At 35.8% G+C, this 24228-nt stretch overlaps 2 protein-coding genes across 2 annotated transcripts; both read left to right on the forward strand.

The window, feature by feature from the left end:
* The first annotated feature begins 1698 nt into the window (after nucleotides 1-1698).
* Nucleotides 1699-4413, forward strand: LOC111884807 (putative pentatricopeptide repeat-containing protein At5g08310, mitochondrial). The gene has a single exon (XM_023881105.3). The coding sequence runs from the start codon at nucleotides 1838-1840 to the stop codon at nucleotides 4313-4315; it is 2478 nt and encodes an 825-aa protein (XP_023736873.1). The 5' UTR covers nucleotides 1699-1837; the 3' UTR covers nucleotides 4316-4413.
* Nucleotides 4414-11735: 7322 nt separating this feature from the next.
* On the forward strand, nucleotides 11736-13818 carry LOC111884812 (6,7-dimethyl-8-ribityllumazine synthase, chloroplastic). Its single transcript, XM_023881113.3, has 8 exons — nucleotides 11736-12007; nucleotides 12088-12212; nucleotides 12692-12787; nucleotides 12876-12971; nucleotides 13069-13147; nucleotides 13214-13260; nucleotides 13355-13414; nucleotides 13499-13818. The coding sequence occupies exons 1-8, from the start codon at nucleotides 11842-11844 to the stop codon at nucleotides 13538-13540; spliced, it is 711 nt and encodes a 236-aa protein (XP_023736881.1). The 5' UTR covers nucleotides 11736-11841; the 3' UTR covers nucleotides 13541-13818.
* The last annotated feature ends 10410 nt before the right edge of the window (nucleotides 13819-24228 follow it).

Consider the following 24228-nt stretch of genomic DNA (forward strand, 5'->3'; position numbering starts at 1 on the left):
TCGTGTGGAAGCCAAGCAGTCGGCTTTTGTCTTCCCGGTTGTGTGACACCCTCGCGCACTTGTTTTTTTCCCTTTACGTCTTTGTGGGGGTGTGGGTTGAGTTTCGGGAACCATCTCTTCTTATTCTTCCGAGTCATCCAACTCGTCGACAAGTTGGCGTTGTTGGTGGGTTTGGGTTTAAGTTTGAGTTTGGGTTTGGGGTTGAGGTTGATTTGATGATTGTTGATCTGGAAACACAACAAAGTTTGAAAACATTTGCGGCGAAACATTTGGAACTTGCATCGGGTAATATTGTCCAACATTTTGGTATTGGAATTGTGGTGGAGATTTAATGGGAGCATCGAGTTGGGGGCGATAAACTCCTTGTGGTGATGAATCGATAGCAAAAATGTTTCGAGAAGGGATGTTTATACTCGAACCATGACTTTTTTTCCTTTGATCGAAAGTTAGGGTTTGATTGTCGGGATTCATTTTTTTTTTTTTTGAGAAGAAAGTAGAGAGAGTAGAGGGTTTGTGTGAATTTTGTTTGATGGTAAATAGTTGTGTATTTATAGGTGTATAAAAAAGTTTAAAAAAATGGATTTAAATCCATTTAGCCGTTGCAGCCAATATATATATATATATATATATATATATATATATATATATATATATATATATATATATATATATATATATTTATTTACCGTTGAATAACGGTTGAATTTCAAAAAAAAAATCACACCCAATCACAGCCGGAGAGAGAACGCAGGAGAGACTTCTCTCACCCATTCCCGCACCGACGGTGCGGTGTTCCGTCGGGCGGGAAGCTCCTCGCGGGTCCTCCCCGCTCCTATTTCGTCCGGCCTACACTCATAAAAATAACACTACACAAAGACATCCGTATGTATCAACCATGGATTTAACTTGAAAATAACATTCATTATATAATATATATCCATGATGTATACACCCTAAAATGAGGTTTACAAGAGTCTACGAGTAGAGATGGCAAAAAAAACCCGTACCCGAAACCCTAACCCGATTTGACCGGGTAAATCCCCGAGTTGACCGGGGATGGGGACGGGGATGGGTATTACCCGAATATAAAAAGCGGGGATGGGGATGAGGATGATTCTATCTGTCGGGTACCCATACCCGTACCCGAAACCGGCCCCAATGGTTACCCGATATATATATATATATATATATATATATATATATATATATATATATATATATATATATATATATATATATATATATATATATATGTAATATTACTTATGTTTTTATTTTTAATAATGCATAAGCAAATTTTTAGTAGACAAAGTAAGGTTTTTTAACAATCAAACGTATAGTTTTTGGAAGAATTTTTATGTCTTTTTTTTTGCAAAAAATGATTTTATTTGTCATCTTGAATGTTATTGTTCGTGTTTGAAGACATTCAGTGATTATAGTGTTTTATATAATTTTGTTGGTTAATATATAATTATGAGTTATTTTTCATAAAAATTCAAAACTTTGTAACGGGGAAAAATCTCTAATTACCCATTGGGGATCCCGATACCCATTGAGGATGGGAATGGGGATAGATTTTTAATCCCCGATGGGGATGGGGTCGGGTATGGGAATCGGGATCGGGATCGGGATCGGGATTCAGGGATGGGGATGGGTAAGGAGAACACCAAACCCGGTATACCCGTACCCATTGTCATCCCTATCTACGAGAGTCCCAAAGACCCAACATGTCTCCTTTCGGTTAAAATCGCATTTGAAATCGAAGTTGTCACCTGTCAGCGGTCTGAAACTTTGGATATATGCAGTTGATTGGTAGATTTCGTCCCCTAAACCAGCCATGACTATCGCCAATGTGGTTTTCAAGCCCCAAAACCCCTTCTTGATTCATCTCATTCAAATCTTTCCTCTTTCTCACACACTCCCTCATTTTCTACTTCCCCTCTACTCCATAACCCGCCAAACGAATCGTTCTCACTACTCCTCTCTTCCTTCAGATAATCTTGAAACAGTAAACAAATTGATATCCATCTTCACGCAGAAACAACCCTTATCTTTGGTATCCACAACAGAGCTAACCACCTTTGGATCGAAGCTGACGACTGATGTTGTTGAAACTGCACTAAAAAGCTTCAAGAACTGGAAAACGGCGCTTAGATTCTTCAACTGGGCATCAACTCAAAATGGGTATCACCACAGCTGTTATACTTATAATGCCATGGCTTCTATCCTATCAGGTGCTCGACAAAATGCCGCAATGAAGGAACTGTCTATCAACTTGATAAAATCAAAGTGCTACATGAGCGCAGGTGCGCTAGGGTTTTTTGTTAGGTGTTTAGGAGGCCTAGGGATGGTTAACGAGGCTAATGAGTTGTTCGATCAAGTTAAGGAATTGGGTTGTGTTCCAAATAATTATAGCTATAATTCACTATTGGAAGCTATTTCCAAATCAGGGTCTGTAGATTTAATGGCTATGAGAATGAATGAGATGAAGGATAATGGATGGAAGCCTGATAAGTATACCTTGACATCTGTGATTCAGTGTTATTGTAAAGCAGGCAAGTTTGAACAAGCTTTTGAAGTGTTTCAGCAGATTGATGAACTTAATTGGGTAGATTCTTACATTTTCACAATCTTGATAATCTCATTGAGCAAAGGGGGTGAGGTGGATAAAGCAATCTACTTGATTAACAAGATGGATGATTTCAAGATAATCTTGAACGAGAAAACCTTTTATGTTTTGATTCATGGGTTTGTAAAAGAAGGCAAAGTAGATTATGCTCTTACCCTGTTCAAAAAGATGCAAACTTTAGGTTTTGTCCCTGAAATTTCACTCTATGCTGTACTCATTGAAGGACTTTGCAAAAGGGAAGAGCTTACAAAAGCTTTACAATTGTATTCTCAGTTGAGTAAAATGGGTATTCATCCGGATGTTAATCTACTCAAAGCTTTAGTATCTTCTTTATCTGATGAGAAAGAAATGATGTCCTTACTCAAAGAGGCAAAAGACTATCTCAACAAGACATCCATGACTACATTATGTAATGCTGCCTTTATTACTCTGGTTAAAAGTGGCTCGATTGATAAAGCATATCATCTCATTCGATCAATAATGAAGGATTATGATCATGTTCCCTTAGATGCCTCTTCTTTTGAAATTGTTATTGATGGTTTGATCCGTAAAGGTAACTTGGATGTTGCCCTAGATCTCTTCAATGAAATGGATCAAATTGAGTGTAAACGAAGTTTGCTACTTTACAATAACATGATTGATGCTTTAAGCAATGAAAAGAAAGTGGAAAAATGTCATGAGCTTCTGAAAGAGATGAAGGATTCTGGATTCCCACCATCACAATTCACACACAACTCTATATTTGGATACTACTGTAAAGTTGCTGATGTGGCAGGTGCCATAGACATGTTACATGAGATGCATACTCATGGGCACCAACCATGGATTAAACATTACACCTTGCTTGTGAAACAACTCTCAAGAATTTCCAAAGTGGCTGAAGCATCTAACTTTTTAACAATCATGGTGGATAAAGGTTTTTTACCTGACATGATTGTGTATTCTGCTGTGATTGATGGTTGGTTAAAGATTGGAGAAGTGGATTATGCTTTGAAGATGTTCAAGGGTATTTCGGGTAATAAACATTGTCCTGATGTAGTTACATATAACACCATCATAAACGGTCTTTGCAAGGCCAAAAAGGTATCAGAAGCTAATGATATATATCAAGAAATGATACAAAAGTGTCTTATTCCATCTGTTGTGACATACAATCTACTGATAGATGCTTACTTTAAAAATGGTGACATTGATCAGGCGATTGGGTTCTTTAAAATGATGAGTCAAAAAGGAAGGAACCCTAATGTTGTTACTTACACTTGTTTAATTGATGGATTGTGTAATGTTGGAAGATCAGATGAAGCTTTGGTGATTTGGAATGAAATGTGTAGTTGTACTTCACCAAACAAGATTGCTTATATGGCTCTTGTTAATGGACTCTGTAAATGCAGGAAGCCAGATGAAGGTTTGATTTATTTTGAGGAGATGAAGGAAAAGGATATGAATGTGGATAGTTATGTGTATGTTGCATTGATTGAAGCTTTTGTTTCTGTATCAAATGCAGCCATGGGTGTTTGTGTTTTGAGAAAGATGATTGGGGATGAAAGGGTTCCTGATTTGTTTGATAAAAACTGTGGAATTTTGAGGGAGGTTGTTGTGAAATTGTTGGATGATGAATTGGTTTGTGAAGAAATTAGAAGATTAATTGAAGATGGTAGTGTTCCAATTCATTTGGTACAAACATGAGAGGTGTAGTTTTAGGGTACTATAGCATATGCATATATACACTGGTTGTAACATTCCGATTTTAAAGATTTTTGTAAAAGGGGAATTATTAGGTGGAATCATATTTCTTTATGTGAAATATAATTTGGGAGTTGAACATTATATGAAAATTATGTGTTTAGATGAAAATAGAGATTCATAGTTGAAATTTGCTGTCAAGAATCAAAGTTGTGGAGCTCGCTAAATACGCCAACTTTTATGAAGAAGCACATCGTTTAAGCGTAAAATCGATTAGGATCAAGTAATATGAAGTTTTTAGATTATTGTATTTCTATTAATTTGTTTTATAATATAAAAAATAGTTTTTTTTTTTCATAAACCTCAAATGATTTTTAATATATAACTATATACTATACCTATAATAATCTACTATAATAAATGAAAATAATTTTGCCACATATCAATTTTTAATGAGTTTTGACACTTGTCATTTTGTGATAACTTTTAAATAAATAATATCCACATGTCTATTTATGGTTTTTTCTATTTTTTAAAATTAAAAAGCCACATTTTTCTCTCTTCTAATAAAAGAATCATAAACTTGCCACGTGTCATTTTTCTATAATTTTAAATTTTTTCTTTTATTCTCAAAAATGACACATGTCTTTTTTTATTAATGATTTTACATTTAAATTTAAATCTTCTTCTAAATCCCTTAAAATTAGTATTATTGATAAAGATTTTGAAATTCAAAATGTTTGGTAATCAATTATATGAAATAATCAATTATAAATAATCTTTTATTTCATTTATTTTATTACAATTATTATTTATCTTACTTTAATTTATCAACCGTATATCATACGAGCTATAAACTTGTCAATTAATAGTAGAGTTGTACACGAACTGTGCTTTATTTTTTCACAAATTCCAATTAAATATTTTTTTATAATCAAGCCGTGTACTACACGGGTTATACCCTAGTAATACTTATATATATATATATATATATATATATATATATATATATATATATATATATATATATATATATATATATAAAGTATCAAATGTAATAAATATTATACTAAATTGCAATTAATTTGTTATTTCATTCCTTATTTCAAAATTTTATTTTAAAAAATACTTATTTATTTACATTTAATATTTTATTTTTTTTAATCAACCCGTGTAATACACGAGTTTTACACCTAGTAAATTAATAAGCTAAGTGAACTATACATACACACACGCACACTAAATGTGTGCCCGCGCAAAGAGGCGACAATAAATAACTCGAATATGTTTTTACGATGAAATAATTATTAGATTTTATTATTAGTTATAATGGTAATAAAAAAAATGACAACTTTTATATAAAATATTTATGTTTATACCTTATATTTATGTTGACTATTTATATCTTATATTGGTGTCTAGTTTAAAAAATGTAAATTAACTTATATACATGAATTTAATATTTTAAAATATTCATTTTGTTCTAAATGGAATTTTTTTTTAATTATTTTTCTTAATTCAACTCTTCAAACTTTTGGCAAGTATTAATGAATCATTTATAATTGATTTGCACAAAAAAGTTTTATAACTAATATCTCTTAAAATTCAATATATCACTAATATGTTTTATAATATAGTATAAGATTTAATATATATATATATATATATATATATATATATATATATATATAAAAGAATAGTTTTAATCTCCTTTTGACATGTGTCACTCTAACACAACTTCACATTAATATTATACCATGTGCCAAAAGATATATTAGACAAATCACTATCACAATTAATGAGGTTAAGGTTTTAAATAAGAGATTTAAAGCTTTTTATAGAAACATTTAATTTTTTTAATTATATGTTAAATTTGAAGTTATAACTAACTTTAAAATTTTTGCATATCTTTTAATTAATAATTTATTTAAAATTATTTATTTAAAATAATTGATTAATAATTAAGAATTTTTACTATGAAAATTGAATTATTTTTATAACTGTGGTTTCCACGGATTATATACTAGTATATATATATATATATATATATATATATATATATATATATATATATATATATATATATATCTGTGTGTGTGTGTATGTGTTGCGGAAAACTTGTTTATGTATAGCAGGTAAGATGTAATTTACAATAATATTAAATTTGAATATAATTAAGAACATGCTTCTGGTTTGTGAAACAAATATAAAAATATGATTTTTTAAAACCTTACATGCATGAAAACCAATATATAAAAATATAGAAAAAACTAATTTATAAAAACTGATAAGAAATTGATAGAGTTCTCTATTTTGGTGATATTTTGTATTAGATAATCATGATTAGTTTTATTTGAGCAATGAGATTTATGACGCTTACAACACTGTAAGATTCAAAACGGAACAATAGTTAACATAAAATTTGTTAAATTCATATGCATTCGAACGTCCATAAAACATTATATTCCAATAGTATAATGTTGTAAAGGAAAATGAATTTTCAAACGGAGAATATGAAATGTGTAACAACGTAACTTTTCAACCAAAATTTTCATTTTTAACACAATAAAACTTGTATCATAACTCTCAAAACACTTATTTCTCGAATATCAACAAAAGGAAAACAAAATCTCAGAATCATAAAAAAAACAATCTTCTGTCGGTGTGTACAAGCCAGTGTTTTGCCGCGATCCTCGGAACTACCTAAAACACATAACACATAACGCATAACACGGTAAACATAAAAGCTTAGTGAGTTCCCAAAATACCACACACATCACAATAGCCACTCAAGACTATAGCTCAGTTAGACCCTCTGGTCGATGTGTCTCAGTAGGACCCTCTGGTCCTACAACTCATATGGACCCTCCGGTCCCTCAACTCAGCATCACAATATAATACTCATAAATCATAACACAAGTAAATAGCAGGATATCTCATTCCACAGCTCATGCACATAAGACCCTCTGGTCACACATAAGATTTACCACACAAGGTAAGTATAGTGAGAAGACTCACCTCGTAAGCTAATGAATGAAAATCTCGTAATCGGGATCGTGATCTCTACTCTTGGTCTAGCTCCTGCCTAACACATAATAATTATCCCTAATTAATCTTAGGCCTCAAGAAGCTGGACTAATCCCTTCCTATAATCTTACAGAAGGGGAAAAGACCATTTTACCCCTCCAATGGTCCAAATGTCCAAATGTTGACCAAACCCTAAAAGTCAACGGCCCAACTTTGACCAGACTCATCGAGTGCACTCGGGTGACTCAACGAGTCCATGCGTGTCCTCTGAATCTGTAACGCCCGTAGATTTGGGCTAGTCAATTTAGAGATAATAGGGGTCGAAAACGACTTTTCGAAAAAAGATTATTTAGAATGAATAATATTAACCAAGTTGTAGTATATGTTACAAAGTTTCCGTACATATAAAGACGCCGAAATCTGAGTTATAACGAAAAAGTTATGACCCGTCGAAGTTTTGCGACGGAACCGGCACGATACCGGGAAGCGTAAATAGTGAATTTACGATAGAGAGAGACTTAGCCTAATGATATAATCAAAAGTCATAGAAAATGTTAAACCGAGAGTGTCCATAAAAAGAACGCCCAAATCTGACTTTGTATGAGGAAGTTATGATTTTTCTAAGATTTAGCATAGCAGTGCACAGCCCGAAAATTCGAATTTTAGATCGGTCGATTTTCAGCCAAAATAATCTAAACGAGAAATGAAGATATCGTTAATAGGAGTTAAACGATAAAAAGACAGTAAAAAACGGAGCTCGTATGCGAAAGTTATGGACGAAGCTTAGTCTCCACTTTTCGAGCGCGGCAAATTCGATACAGTTTTGTAAATCCGAGATAGATTGAGAAATAGCCATCGAGGTCTAAATGAAAGTTGTAGTACTCATAAATACCAACGCATGGATATAAATAACGTCGGAAATGGAGCTCGTATGCGAAAGATATGGACGAAGCTTAGTGGCTACTCTTCGAGCGCGATAAATACGATACAGTTTTTGTAAATCTGAGATAGAAGGAGAATTAGCCAACGAGGTCTAAATGAAAGTTGTAGTCCTCGTAAATACCAACGTGTGGATATAAAGAACGTAGAAAACGTAGCTCGTACGCGAAAGATACGGACGAAACTTAGCGGCTACTTTACTATAAAATCCTTATAAATAAAGGGTGAACCCTTCATTATTTCTTCACACCATAAGCATTTCTTTCTCTCTCTAACTTCTCTCTAACCTCCCTAAACCCCTCCCAAGTCTAGGGAACCTACCTACCACGAGAAGAAAGCCCCGGAGCGCCCGACGGCTCCGAGAAGAAAAGCTTTCGGCTCGGAAACGCTGCTCCAGCGAAGCCCGGTTTTTAATAAAAATCCGCTGTAAGTGAGCTACGCTTATACTATATTTAATATAGCTTTTATTTAATTATAGTAACATTGTTAGGACCTTAAAATAATTATTTGGGCTATTATTATGAGTTATATTGAGTGTTATTTAACGCTTATATAATAGTAATAATAGCTAGACTATTAATTAGTCTCGGCGAATAATAGACTAAACTCGACTTGTAATAATACTAGGTTTCGTCGAAGGAAATTATTTTTTTAAGAAGCGAAGCGCTGTCTGAGTTCGGAATCACCACCTTTTCAAGTGAGTGCATGGTCCCTTTCATCTTACATATAGATATGAAGTATTCTATATAAATTATGTGTTATGTGTGCGTATTATCTGAGTACTTGCTGTCTATGCTAGTTGAACGATTTTATACACGTTTTAAAGGATTTAAACTATATATGTATTTTATATCTACAAAAATGTTGGGGTAAAACATAGGTAGATGTAATAGATGGAATATAAGTTGGACGATGAGTTGAGAGGCGTTATAGACCACGAGGTGAGGGTGAGAGGTGAACGATGTGAGAAGCCTTTTCCCAAACGATGGCCCCGTCATTCAGCAGAGTATGGATGACAACCACAGACTATTCTAGACAGTCCAGTGGAGCACTAGCAGGCTCGCAAACTGTAAGTATTGTGAACGATGTATTCACTCGGTGTACTCTAAACCCCGGCGATCATGCATACTTGATGCCTAAACCCTGGTGATCATGCAGACTTGGTGCCAAAACCCTGGCGACTATGCAAACTTAGTGTCTGTTGTATAAATTATGACGACTATGCAGACTTAGTGCCTAAACCTCGGCGACGATGGACTTCGTGTCGATTCCTTAGGATGATCCTTAGGAATGTATGAACGAGGAATGGTTGATTCTTAGGGTAAATCCTTAAGAGTAAAGAAGATAATGGGGATGGGTAATTGGGTTGATTGTTTGATTGTTTGAACATAATAAATACATTATTGTGGGTTGAAAACCCTATGTACTCACCAGGTTTCCCAACCTGACCCACTCAGTTTATTTATGTCACAGGTGTTGTCATGAAGTCACATTACACTGAGAGATTAACGAGATGTAGATCACTAGTAAGTTCTGTTTATGCTTATGTTTCTGTATTGTCGATGACATCCCAAACGTTTTAAAATAAATAAAATACGTTTCTTCGAAAATGTTTTGATAACGTATTTATCATGTTTTTCTGGGAACAAATTCCGCAACATTTTTATGAAAAGAAGTACTCTGATTTTTATAAAACATAAACAAAATCGATCTTTTCTGGCCTTGAAAATGGGGATGTCACAGAATCTTTCTAAGGCCTCACTCGACTTGTCGAGTTGAACTTTCAATCGACGAGTTACCACTGATCACAGAACGCGAAGCAACCCGATCCGACCCGTCGATTCCTTCCATGGACTCGGCGAGTTTCCTCCAATGGAAATGCTCAAACGAATTTCTGAGGTCAGATCTGTTTCTCTAACTTATAGATCTGACCTTCTAACACCCAAAAGTCACGTAAAGGTCTGAACTTGACGTTCATGCATGGTGTATTTTGCATAATATACCATAAAAACCCCATAAATGCCTCTTAGCTTCAAACCCAAATGTTTACTCAACTAAAGCTTCATATTCTCGGCTCTCTGGACCTAGAAGGGTCCAGATCTATAACACAAACTAGCAAGAGGGGTTTGAGGCATTCAAAACCCCAGAGATGAAGTGATTCAAGCCCTAACCCCATAATGGAATCTACACAATAAGGAAGGAAAGGGGGTCGATTTTGTACCTCAGAATGAAACTCCTTGCTTGAATGACTAAGAACAACAACCCTCCTTGATCCCTCTTGGTGGAACTCTAATCCTTCCTTGCAAAATCACACCAAAAAGCTTAAGATAACTCTTCCTCTCACTCAACACACTCAAGCTCGCTAGGGTTCTCTCTTCTAGGAAGGTAGCCGCTAATGAAGGCCATAAATGCCTTTAAAAAGGGCTGATCAGGCCTAAAGATTTAGGGTTTCTGCCAACAACGCAGATTCGTGAGTCGCCTCACCGACTCGTCAAGTCCATTCATTAATCCGAGCCATCAGTCGCGATCATACTCGACGAGTTTAGGCGCCAACTCGTCGAATCCCTCTTCTTAACTCAAAAGAAATACTTGAATTATGATACCTGGAAATCCGAATGTTACAAAATGTCTAATTTATGTCATATCGATACAAATTTATATATTATATAGATACAAATCACATGATTTTAATGATATATTTTGATATTCCAATTTATACCGAATATTACGTAATAAAATTTGTTATAAGAAAATAAAAGAAGCTATTTAATTTAATTATAAAGAAAAAGATAAAAAGTTATTTACATTAAATCTTAATGAGTATGAATGTTTAAGGTGGTGATTATGAGAAAATGGATGAAGCATGGAGCTTTGAGACGTGGCTTTAGAAAAGGGCTGATAAGAAAGAAGTAAGAATCAAAATAAATAATACAAGTACTATCCACATTTGCTAAAATGTTATAGATATATAATAATAATAATAATAATAATAATAATAATAATAATGTTGTGTCAAAAATGTTTTAGGGTTTCTTTTTATTACTCCAGTACTGTAGCCTTCTTTACGACTCACGACCACCTAGACATTCACTCTGACGTCTGCACTCCACGAGACTTTACGACTCACGACCAGCTAGACATCGACTCTGACGTCTGCACTCCACGAGACTCCACTGCATTCAAGGTTTGTAATTATAACTCAATAAACTCGATATGAAATTTTTTTTTGCAGCTTAATAGACAGCATTTGTGATTCTGAATTTCTGGTATTTGAATTAATCTTTGTTTCGGATATAAAATGTATTATATGTTTTTTTTTGTTATGAATACATTTTACTCTAAAATATATATGCAAAATTATAAAAATAAATAAATAGTTATCTTATTTTTAAATAATGAATATGTGAGTTATTTTTATTATTTCATTTCTGATTTATTAATCTAACTGGTGTTTAGGGAAAAATATTTGGGTGCAAAAAAATTCAGACGGCGAACCATAGAGAGAAAGTGTGAAATCCTTGGCAAGTCAAAATCTCGACCCAAATTCCAGGTAGCAGACGAAAATGGCGGCCACTACCACAGCTTCTTCAACATTTATCCATCTTCTTCACGATGATACCTCATCGTTATTATCTTCAAGGGGAACACGTCTTCGCTCTTCATCACTTGCCCTTCTCCCTACACGTAGAACTTCCTCTACATCTCACCTGATCCAGTTTTCCCCAAAATGTAAGATTTATACATGTTCAACATTCCACTCTCAATTTGCTCATTTGGCATTCATACATATACGTCTGTGATACTGTAAGGTTTGGCAAACCCGCTATTTGTAACGGCAACCACGGCAGAGAAGAAGAAATCACCCTTTCAAACAGAAGCTGTTCGTCAATTGACCGGTTTCCTGACCAAGGCTGAGGGTTTTCGCTTTGCTATCGTTAGTACACTCACTATCTTTTCTCTGTTTTTCTTTCTTTCTCCAATTTCTTCCCTCTAATTATTAGTATGGGAATTTTCAGGGTCCTGGATTCATGATGTCGATTGTCTAGTTAACGAAACCATATTAACCGACATTTTCAAGTTTAATATCATAGAATTCAATCTTTTAGATTAGCTCTTTCAACTTTCTTGAAATTTTATCAATTCTGAAATCAAATTTGAACAGTTGAACATATTTATATACACATTGCCAAGTGTCTTTTCTTTGGTAATCAACATTCATGATTCAAATGTATCATGTATAACAGAGAGAGCTTGATCTGTTTTACATTTTCAGTATGCCAACTCTTGGGTGATAATAATTTTGGGATTCTGTAGACTATTCACCATTTACTACATGTTAAATACACAAAAATTCCTTGATAATTCAGATATTGTTTACCTTTTGTAATATGTCTACTGCTTTTCTTGACATAGGTAGTTGCAAGGTTTAATGAAATTGTCACAAGGCCTTTGATGGATGGTGCTTTGGACACATTGAAGAAGTATTCAGTGAAGGAAGAAGATATTGATGTGTGTAATTATGTATTATCTCCATTTGTATAATTTATTGGGCCATTTTATGCTACTGTAACTAACATTATTGTGTTCGTATTATTAGGTCGTTTGGGTTCCTGGTAGTTTTGAGATTGGTTTGGTTGCTGAAAAGCTTGGAAAATCAGGAAAATATCATGCAATCTTGTGTATAGGAGCTGTGGTGATATATTTATTCCCAACTTTTTATATCATGTTCAATAACTCTAGCAAACAATATATAATATCTTACATGAAAATGGTGATTTGTGGTTTTGTAGGTTAGAGGTGATACTACCCACTATGATGCTGTTGCTAATTCAGCTGCATCTGGAGTCCTTTCTGCTGGACTTAATTCAGGTTGTTTTTAAGTTTATATTTAAAGCCATGATATGAATTATGATACTTACATATTGTTTATTACAGGTGTTCCTTGCATATTTGGAGTCTTGACATGTGAAGACATGGATCAGGTATATTTTAATAATTAATTTAAGATTTTGAGAATTGAGATATTGTGATATTTTACCTTTATATCAAATGATCATTATTTTTGTATTGTTACAGGCCTTGAATCGTGCAGGTGGTAAAGCAGGGAATAAGGGATCTGAGGCAGCTTTGACTGCTGTAAGTTGGTTTGACTGATGACTTTTTTTTGTGAAATAAAAATTGCAAAATTTTGTTGACTGAAATCTTAAAAATGTATTGCAGATTGAGATGGCATCTCTTTTTGAGCATCATCTCAAGGATTAATGGTGTTTCTTCTGTTGAGGTTACATTGCTAGGAGCATATCATGAGAATGCAAAGGCTATAATATAGGCAATCATTGAAGCGAAAATATTGTCTTAAGGAGATCATGTTGTTTGAATAACTAGAAGAGTCTGAATCTTTTTTCTTTTTTCTTTTTTGGTTTTCTTTTTGTGTAATTTGCAGGAAAGATTGGTGTTTTTTTTTTTGAGCACATGATAATGGTGAGCGTACCAAGTTGAAAAAATAAGCTAAAATTGGAACTTGATTTAGGTTGTGTTGACACGCAAGCTTATATTATTTTTTGAGTTAATTACTATGTAGTATTTTGTGATACCACTAAAGTAATTAAAAAGCCAGCTATATTAGCAAATGTAATAGATCGTAAAAGCTTTCAAAAGCTCGTTGAAAAACGCACCCTAATATAATACAAAGGGATTCAATACTTATACAGAGATGTAAATGATAATATTCCAAAACAATATTTTAAAATTAAAAAAGATGATGTTTAAAGGGGTGTTTGGAATTGACTTAGAAAACGAATTACTGACTTATTAGTTTTAATGCTATAATCTAAAATAGTATTTCACATACAAAAACAACTTTTTAAAATTCATTTTACCACCACTAATAAGTTGTTTTTAGAAGCCATTTCAACCTGACTTCTTGAGAATGACTTATAGCTTTTTGAGATTAAATCACAATAACGTCCCTCGTTTTTAACCCGAAAAACAATATCCTTATGTATGCATGCACATCACGCTTTCTGGTTTTTTCCTTTGTGCTATATTGCTCTCCGTTCAATATCACCATCGCCTTTGGTTGCCCTTCGTTCGTCACTGCCACTATTTTTTGTCTCTCTCTATTCAACACCACACCGTGGCTATGGTTTTCTATCAAAAACCATATTCTTAAATTCACCATTATAGTGTTTTCACATCTTTGAAGCATCAATAATACATGATAACCATTCTCTAATCTAATTGTATTAATGTGGTTGTTGTTGTTGTGTTGTTTGATCATCTCAATTTTGTGTAACATTCCAACTTACAGACAATTTTTTTCATTTTTAAAACAATATAAACACCCATTTTTAATAAAAATTGCATTCAGATCAAACCATATGTTCATAAACTGTTATTCAAAAATTAGAGTTATAAAGAAGACAATGATGAATCTTGAATCATAAAATTGTTGATGTGTGTGTACAGTCTCGTCTTCGCAATCCGATAAGTACCTGCATAATATTTAATCCACAATTGTAAACACAAAGTTTAATGAGTTCCCTAAAATATCACATACAACACCTCATAATAATCAACTAAGGGTTATCAGCGGCTTTAGGACTATCAACAGTCCTGAATATCACATACAACACACACACACACACACACTATACACAACTATTGGACTATCGTTAACTTTGGGGACTATCAGCGGTCCCAGTAGTCTAACAAATGCCCTGTGGATTAACAACACACCTCACTGGTTATCATCAACCCTAGGGACTATCAGCAATCTAGGAGTTATCAACAACTCAGTTCACATGTAACATCAATCTATAATTAAGACCCACCTGGTCAACATATGTATACTACCACACAAACAAGTATATTGAGAAGACTCACATGAACGAAACAATAGAAGCTCAACTACATTCCAAGCAATATAACAGCTAACCTGAGCTACGTAAATCCAAACCAAGACTATCCCCTTAGCTAAATACTCACTTCTACCCAAGTTTGACCAAAAGTCAAACTGGTCAAAAAGTCAACAGTCAAACTCTACGCTCGACATAGCACATACCTACTCTCAGCATAGGCCTACTGTCACGAACCAAGTTTCTGGAAAATTCCACAATCGTCTAGAGAACTCCGAAACGATCCAGTATACTCGAGAAGTCTCCAGAGAGATCAAGAATGCTCTACGGGACCCTGGAAGAAGCTGTAATATTGTAGATGTCCGTGGAACAAAGAAGAACGATCCGGAATAATCAAGAAAGCACTAGACGAAGCTAGAACGAGCCGAAAGACTTTGGAACGATCTAGAGCACACCAGATCATACAAGAGAAATTTGGATAATGTCGGGACGACTAGAGATTTCTAGAGCATTGTAGACAAGTATACCATATTCTAAAGTCTTGTAAAATCCATGTATATAATAGAAAGAGTCTAGATTAGTCAAGAATGATCGGAACCTAGAAACTTCCATTTGAGGAGGTGTAAGGTACCTATAAATAGGAAGGATGTCTCATTTGTAGGACTCGTTGAGAAGTTCTTGTGTAAGAAGTTGAGTTATATAACAAAAGCTTTATTTCTTACTTCGTAACATTCCTTATCGCATCTTTTGCCATCCTAGTCGTTAGTACATCGTAAGGAAGTGTTCCAAAAGCCTGACTTAGTCGAAGAAGCACTAAGTGGCACACGGTGAAGGAGTCATCCTGTGACACGTGGTATCAGAGCCAGAGTTCATACAAGCCAGAGATCATAGCTATGGAAGGAGGAAGTAGTGAAGTAGCAAACGTGCCCCCTGTCATCGAGGAGAAAGGAAGAAAGTGAAAGAAGAGGGACCAATCGATAGATGTCTTGGCAAGATTAAATAACAAGCTTACAAGGACGGAGATTAACGTCGGCGAGATCCTTGAATGGAAGGATACTGTCGATCAGTTCGTTGTAGAGATAAGTGACACGAGCGATGGATTGAAGGAGACCAACGGTGTCATCAAGGAAGAAGTCCTTGGAATTATCAACACCTTGCGAAATGAGTTCTGTGAGAAGGTAGCTACGCTAGAAGCCGAAGTAAACTTGTGCAAGGCAGCAAATCGCCGGAGGAGCCGTTACGAATAAGTTGCCACACACGGAAGCACCGAAACCATTAAATTATGGAGGAAAACGCGACCCTAAAGAACTTGACGAATTCTTTTGGTCGATGGAATGTTACTTCAATGCTAGTCAAGTAAAGTAAGACAAGACGAAGGTCGATACAACAGTCCTTTACCTATGTACAAGTACATCCCTATGGTGGAGAAGGAAGCATGAAGACATTGAAAAAGGCTTATACACCATAGACACCTGGGAAGAGTTCAAGAGGCAACTTAAGAGACAATTTTGTCCACATAATGTTGAAGACATAGCGATGAAGAAACTTTGTGGGCTAAAGCATACTGGATCCATCCAAGACTATATAGCTGAATTCACGAGCTTGATGCTCGAGTTACCCGACATGCAGGAGAAGGGCAAACTTTTCTATTTCATGGATAGACTACAATATAGGGCCTACAACGAGCTCAAGAGGAGAAAATGTCAGAGACATCAACGAAGCTATTGTCGTGGCAGAAGAACTAATGGAATTTCGAAAAGAAAGCATGGTTAAGAAGAATAGTGGGGGATAGCAAACTATGTCAGAACCGAAACCAATACAAAACACACCCCAACCTTTGAATATAAAAGGAAAAGTAATTGAATGAAGAAGTTGAAGAGAAGAACAGAAGGAGATCAAATGCTACTTGTGTGATGGGCCTCACCTGATCCGAGATTGCCCGAAGAAAAAGACCTTCTATGTGATGGTGTTGCAAGAAGAAGAAGACGAAGCACAAATAAGCTCAATGCATTTTCTAAACTCAATATCGAAGGATGAGATAAAATAATCTAAAAGGAAAGAAAATAAAGGAGGGAGTCTCATGTTCGTCGAAGCCAAAGTGAATGAAAGGAAGATTAAGGCGCTCCGATCTCCACTTGGTGCGACGTCACCCAGTTTCCTGACTGTGTTCGTTATCACCGACAACAAGAGCTGTTAGTGGACGTTCGGTGGTGCTAGGTGGTCAGAGTTGATAGCGGCGGTTGGAGGTAGGGGGAATAAGGTGGCAGCTGCATGAAGGTTTTAGGGTTAGGGTTTGAATGAAGGGAATTGACGGGCATATGCCCGTCTATATACAAACTTAACTCACAATTACACTTCCAGTCCCTCCTTCTCAATTCTTTTCAACTTAAATCCATAATTTACCAAAAAACCCTCAACCTCCAGAATTCTTTTCAAAACCAATCTGTAAATTACACCTTTAACCCCCAAAATCCAAATTATGACATTTAACTCTCCGAAACCAACACCCTGCTAATTTATTAAGGATTTAGGGTTACAAAATAATATGATTTACATCTTGGGGTTAAAGGTTTATTATTTATTTACTTATTTAATTAAATTTCAAACGGAATGTTACATTTAATCTCATATTATCATCTAACTTTTATGACTGGGATGACGAGGATCACAAACAAGATCTGAATAACCATGCAAACCCGCTCGACAACCTTGATGTCATTTATTATCTCACATTGATGTGCCGGTAAACCACACACGCTCCATAAACAATGATAATTTTCAAGATGTCCATCATATCTCTTTATAGTCTCTATCAGTGTCTCGGTTAACCACATCCGCTCCACTAACGACATATAAAGCATAATGTGTGTTTTCATGGATTAGCATGCTTTTTCACATTTTCCTAAAGCAACTAGAGTGGGATTTTATAAATGAGTTTTAGTACTTTAATAGCATTATACTTTTAATGAAGTTAATGTCCTATCAGATCCGTTATGCTAACGACCCTCCACCAAACAAGGAAGCGGTGGGTGAGAGTGGACACTCATTCAACTACCATTTTACAGGTAGTTTCTTTATACCCCTTTAGAGTATGACTTCGTTTATGAGGCATACTAGCGATCTGACTGACTTGTCTTATACATATATTATATTAATATTTTAATAATATATAGTATAAAGTGTATTTTAAAACTTTTCTAAAATACTAGGTTTAAGTTTAAATTTTCAAAATTAATATAAAATTAATTTAATTTAAAAATAAACCAATTTTGATTTAATCTTTATCTTTTAATTAAACAATTAATTAATTTAATTAAATCAATATGGAAATCCACGGATTGGATTTCGGAATTACCCAGATGGATTAGATCTGGTTGAGCTAGTGATAAGACTGTAGGAGCGTCACTACAATTATAAGATCAGGGAAGTAATGTATTGCTTAAGGTTGTTTGTGATATAAGACTACCATTGGTCATGTAGCAATCACTTTTAGCTGTGGAGTTGGTGACGTCAGGATTCGACGCATGGACCCGACCAGTTGGATCAAGAGGTTGTTAGAGACATAGTGGTAAGATAACTAATGGCAACTATTGATAGACAAGGATTTGGTTCAGAAGTTGCATGGAGCGACTGCGTGTGGGTCTTTTGGCTCCACAAGCGGGCCGAGGCCCGGTATTTCAGATGATTGGCGAGCAAATTGAGACCCAAGAGGTTCCAGTGGCTTTTGGAAAGCGGCCATGTGTTAGTATTTGTGTATTAGGTTGCAAGTACGGATGTAATAACTGGTTGATTGGGAAGTGACAAGCCACTCACAGCGGGATCAGCTGAGCCTTGGCCAAGTATAAGTGATTTGCATGGATAATTAGGTTTGTGATCCTGTTTTATAGTGGGAAACTCGAGCTATTAGAAGTTGAGTAGTCAGCTGAGGGATAAACATACTGGATTCAAAGATAATGATTCAATATGAGTGGGCTGTCAGAGAATCAGGCCATCTCGAGACAACAAATTTCAGACGAAGTAGATGTGATCTTGTTGCGAGGAATTTGTTCACCTGCGGATTTTAGGGATTTACGAAGATTGGCCATGGCTACCCTGGGAAGGCTAGGGTGTGGGATGGTAACCATGTTACTAGAGTGGTTGGGCGTGTAAGGAATGGTAATGAACAATTTCTAGGACGAAATCTAATTTAAGTGGGGGTGAGTTGTAACACCCCATTTATTAAATAAATAAATAAATGAATTAATGAATGTATAGTAGCCCTAAAATCAATAATTATATAGCAAGGTGTTGGTCTCGAGGAGCTAATTGTTACAATTTTAGAAGTCGGGGGTTAAAGTGTAAGTTTCAGATTAGATTCGTAAATATTTAAGAAGCCAGGAACTAATTGGCGAATTATTAGGACTCAAATTGAAGAGATTTTGGAAGCTTAGGGGTTGAATGGTAACATATGGGCTTCATTTGAGAACAATTTGTAGAAGAGGGGCTGTTTGGTAAAATTTGGACTTAATTTGCAAAGGATTTATGGGGCAGGGTTTAAATGGTAAATTATAGACTTCTTTTGGAAAGATTTTATGGAAGAGGGAATGGAAGCGTCATTATGGCAAAGATGTGTTAAGGGATGGGGTATTTAATCGATACCATCTTAAGTCCAAACCCTAACCCTAAAAATATGAGCAGCCATCACCTCCCCCCTTATGCCTCACTCTTCCAGCCTCCGCACCGCCCTTACGCCACCCTTCACCATCGACGTTGCCACAACTGTTGGGATCGGAAAAACCGCCGCCACCATGCAATTCCGATCAACTAGCGGTCGCATCTTCTCTCTCCGCTGCCACCCTCCTTCTCCTCCAAGCCGCCGCTTCTATCTTTCTCGTCGTCGCCGTTCGTGACTCCAGCCGCCACCATCGATGCCAAGCCGGAAAAATCACCGAGATATGTTGTGTCGCCATTCCTACCGTGGCTGCTTTACTGGAAATCAAGATGAAATGCCGCCACCACCGTGTGGTGGTGGCTGACAGTGCAACAACTGCCAACCACCACGTTAGGCGGTTGTGTTCATATATGTATGTGTGTTTTGGCATGGATTGTTTATGTAGGGTCTGGTGTGTGAAATTCTTGGTAAAAATCGCCACCACCATGTGCCACCGCCGGCCACCGCTAGGGTGGTTGTGTGTGTGTTTAGCTTAGCTTAGCTTAGTGTGTGTGTTAGTGGGATTTTGCTTTGTATGCTGTACTCTGTAACGAAATAATCAAGGAATACTCAAAACCACCACCGTGAGGTGGTGGTTGCCGCCTCCTGCCGCCACAACTGCCGTTTTGGGTGACGGTGTGCTTTTGCTTGTGTGTAGTTGATTTTTGGATGTGTGGACAAAATGGACTAAAAACCATAACCACCACTGTGAGGTCGTGGCCGTCGCCGCGATCCGCCGTTGACCACTAGTAATGGTGGTGCCCAACTAACGAAACCCTGATGGGCCTTATGAAACCCTAATGGGCCCAATGAAGCCCAAAGTGATCTAAAAGATTAACCATGTGACTAATGGACTAGTATTTGGGTTGAAAACCCTAATTAGGGTTTGGAAAACCTTGATGTCATGAAACCCTTATTTTGGGGATTGATCGGGACCCGCACTGGAATTGTTTGCTAAACTTAAAATAATTAATTACTAATCATTTGCAATTAATCTAAGGCAATATTGGACTTAATGGATCAAGTCCTTAATGGGTTAAGTGAGAAACACTTAACCTTAATCGTCATTTTATGTGAAAACCCTAATTGCACTTGGGCCTTGAGTTGGGTCTTTCTATTGGGCTTTGGTGATTCGGATATTGATGGGCCATCCAAGAATAATCATATGGACTAGACTAATTTAATGGGCTTTAGGGTAAGGCTAATGTGAGGGTTTGGGCCCAATTTGGAAAATTAGGCCATAGATGGGCCATAGTTGGGGCCTTTATGATTATGAGATATTGGGCCATTAGAAATGCCAAATGTTTGGACTGGACTAAATGATTGGGCCTTAGAATAAGACCAGGTGAGAGGTTGGGCCCAATTTGTAAAATTAGGCAATATGTTGGGCTTTGATTCCTAATTTGAATTTTGGGCCTTTGGATTGGGCCTTGGGCTTATATCAAGCCAAGATGGGGGTAATGTATCCTGTTACTCCAAGAACTTATGGTTATGTGTTGGGACCCGATTATTAATTGGGTGATGTTTTGATATTGACAGTTCGGGAATCTGTCATCCAGTAGTTGGGGTTGTGTCTGCAGGACTTCAGCAGTGTGAGGTGAGTTACCTTCCAGTAGAAGTGGGTCTAAGGCCACAATGTCGATCCACTAGTAGGAGTTGTTTGTTAGATGATTGTCTTTGTGATAATTATCTGGTATGTCATTATCTGTTATGTTTGTGTACTAGGATGCTCTGTGATACATTTTATTAGTAGTAGGGGTGAAATAGTCCTCGGATACCGGTTGAAAGATACCGAAGGGGGCGTCAGAACCCATGCATGCCTAGTAGTAAGTTGTGTTACGTTATTATATGGGAGTGGTAGGGGTGAAATTGTCCCCGACAAGGTTGTCAAGATCGGGATCCTACCTAGGATCGTTTTTAGGTTTGCAAGATCGGGATCGAGATCCTACGATCCCACAAAATAAATTTTAATTTTAATTTATAATATTTAATCATGAAAAATATTTCAAACATTTAATTTTTCGTTCAAAAGTTATAAAAACTTCAAAATATTAGTCATTAGTCACAATAAAAAATTATAAATGGTAGATTGGTAAAGAGTAAAAGACATAAAGTGGTAAAAAAAATTCATTTGCAAAAAAAAAAAAAAAAAAAAAAAAAAAAAAAAAAAAAACTCAAAGGAAGGTAGGATCGGATCGGATCTCGATCCTACGTTCCTACCTACGATCTTGCGATCCTACGTGCGATCCTACCAAAAATACGATCATTTTACGATCCGGATCGTTGTTTATACCCAGGATCGTAGGATCGTACAATCCTACGATCAGGATCGCGATTTTGACAATCATGGTCCCCGGTTACCGGTTGAAAGATACCGAATGGGAGGTCAACTCCCAAATACCGGTTGATCGATACCGAAGGGGTAGGTCGGGCACCCAGATATGCCTGACAATATATTTATGTATGTTATGCTATGTTATTATGAGGTAGTGGTAGGGGTGAAATAATCCTCGTTATCCTGTTGAAAGAGACCGAAGGGGAGACCACCACCCATATATGCTAGGCAGTTATCCGGTAGAAATAGACCGAAGGGGAGGCCGACACCCAAATATGCTTGGCTATGTTATTATGAGGTAGTGGTATGGGTGAAATAGTCCCCGTTATCCTGTTGAAAGAGACCGAAGGGGAGACCACCACCCAGATATGCTAGGCAGTTATCCGGTTGAAATAGACCGAAGGGGAGGCCGACACCCAAATATGCTTGGCTACGTATGTTACTGTATGGTATGCGGTATGATGTGGGAACTCACTAAGCTTTGTGCTTACGGTTTTCAGTTTTGGTTTCAGGTACTTCGTTTTCAAAGGAAAGGAGTCGGCTCGATTGCAGCGCATCACACTATATTTCCGCACATGAGATCTTGGGGATTAGACTCTGATATTGTTTTATGATAACATGTTTTGATTATTTCTACTTTGGTTTTTGACATGAGATGTTATTATGGATGTTTTATTACTTATGGTTTTATAATAACTTATTCAAAAATGAAATTTTCAGCCTTGAATTTTGGGATGTTACAATGCACTATTGAGTTGTTAGACAGGTAGACTAGTGTAAATAGTGACATGTGTTTATATGTTTACTTGATTGCTTGTTTGTTACATATATCTACATATTGAGTGGTGGGTTGAGGCAGTCCTACTTTGTGGTGTAGGCCATGACACTTGGGCGGGCCAACAGTGTGCTATAGGCCAAGTGTGGATCAGTTGTATGTTGAGAGAGAGTGGTCCAGGTGCACTATATGCCTTGCAAGACGGGCCAATCAGACTGTAGGGTTCGGAACGGTCCAAGCATGTTGTAGGACTTGCAAGGCAGGCCAAACAAATTGAAGGCTCGTATGTGCATGCATTGTATGTATATTGTGGTGTGTGGTATGTTAGGGAAACTCGTTAATTTTTGACTTACAGTTGTGGATTTCATGTTTTTCAGGTACCACTGGTGATCGTGGAAAGACAAAGGCGTGACTGTACATACTCATCAATAGCTATGAAGATTTTACATCATTTATATTACTATGATTTTCAAACAACCATAACTTAGAGCAAATGGGTTTTCATAACGTGAGTTTTATGTAAATGATAATTTTACCTTATTTAAAAATGAAAAACATGTTTTTAACAATGGGACGTTTCATGGACTTTGATCACCAAACTTACATCCAAATCACATCATTAAAATAATTCAATGATTAAAATCAAATTCAAATGCATCCATGGTTGAATTCATGTAACTATCATTTCAAAATCACCATAAAAAGTTCACAACTTATTGTTTGACCATAGAGACGAATGTAAATGATTATATTAGTGTTATGTAGCTTATAATTCAACGCTAAGCATGACCTAGTCATGAAGTTTATCAATGGATTCATATTTGATAATGATTTTATAATATTAGAAGCTTAATATATATACTAAGAATTGATGAATCAACTACCATACAAGCTTCAACTGATGGATTTACTATAATTCCTCATTAAAACATCAATCTCTACTTCCGATCTTCATTTTCACTCATTCAATTGATTCCACATCTCTCAAATCTCTCAAAATATATGAATGAAATGAGGAATAAGATTTAGGGTTTTAGATATAACTTTCTTTTATAATTCATAATTAAGCTCTTAACTTTCGAATTTTAGACTTGGCTCCAATACAACCCCAATTGACATTTTTAACTTAGTAATTCTCATTTAAACACTAGAAAGTTAATATATTTTCAATTTAGGTCTAAAAGCTAATTAGATTGGCTAAGTTAAAAATCATATATTAACTTTTATGATTGAAAAGTCAAACTACCAATGTCAAAGATTTTGGGTTATATTATCTCTTAAAAAATAACTAAA

This window comes from Lactuca sativa, chromosome 8 (assembly GCF_002870075.4).
Source record: "Lactuca sativa cultivar Salinas chromosome 8, Lsat_Salinas_v11, whole genome shotgun sequence".
In the NCBI taxonomy this organism is placed as follows: Eukaryota; Viridiplantae; Streptophyta; class Magnoliopsida; order Asterales; family Asteraceae; genus Lactuca; species Lactuca sativa.

Excerpts from the sequence above, each read along its gene's own strand:
- LOC111884807 (XM_023881105.3), top strand. The coding sequence starts at position 1,838 with ATGACTATCGCCAATGTGGTTTTCAAGCCCCAAAACCCCTTCTTGATT.
- LOC111884812 (XM_023881113.3), top strand. The coding sequence starts at position 11,842 with ATGGCGGCCACTACCACAGCTTCTTCAACATTTATCCATCTTCTTCAC. Across the intron at positions 12,008-12,087 it reads GATCCAGTTTTCCCCAAAAT|GTTTGGCAAACCCGCTATTT; the intron begins GTAAGATTTATA and ends TGATACTGTAAG. Across the intron at positions 12,788-12,875 it reads TGAAGGAAGAAGATATTGAT|GTCGTTTGGGTTCCTGGTAG; the intron begins GTGTGTAATTAT and ends TCGTATTATTAG.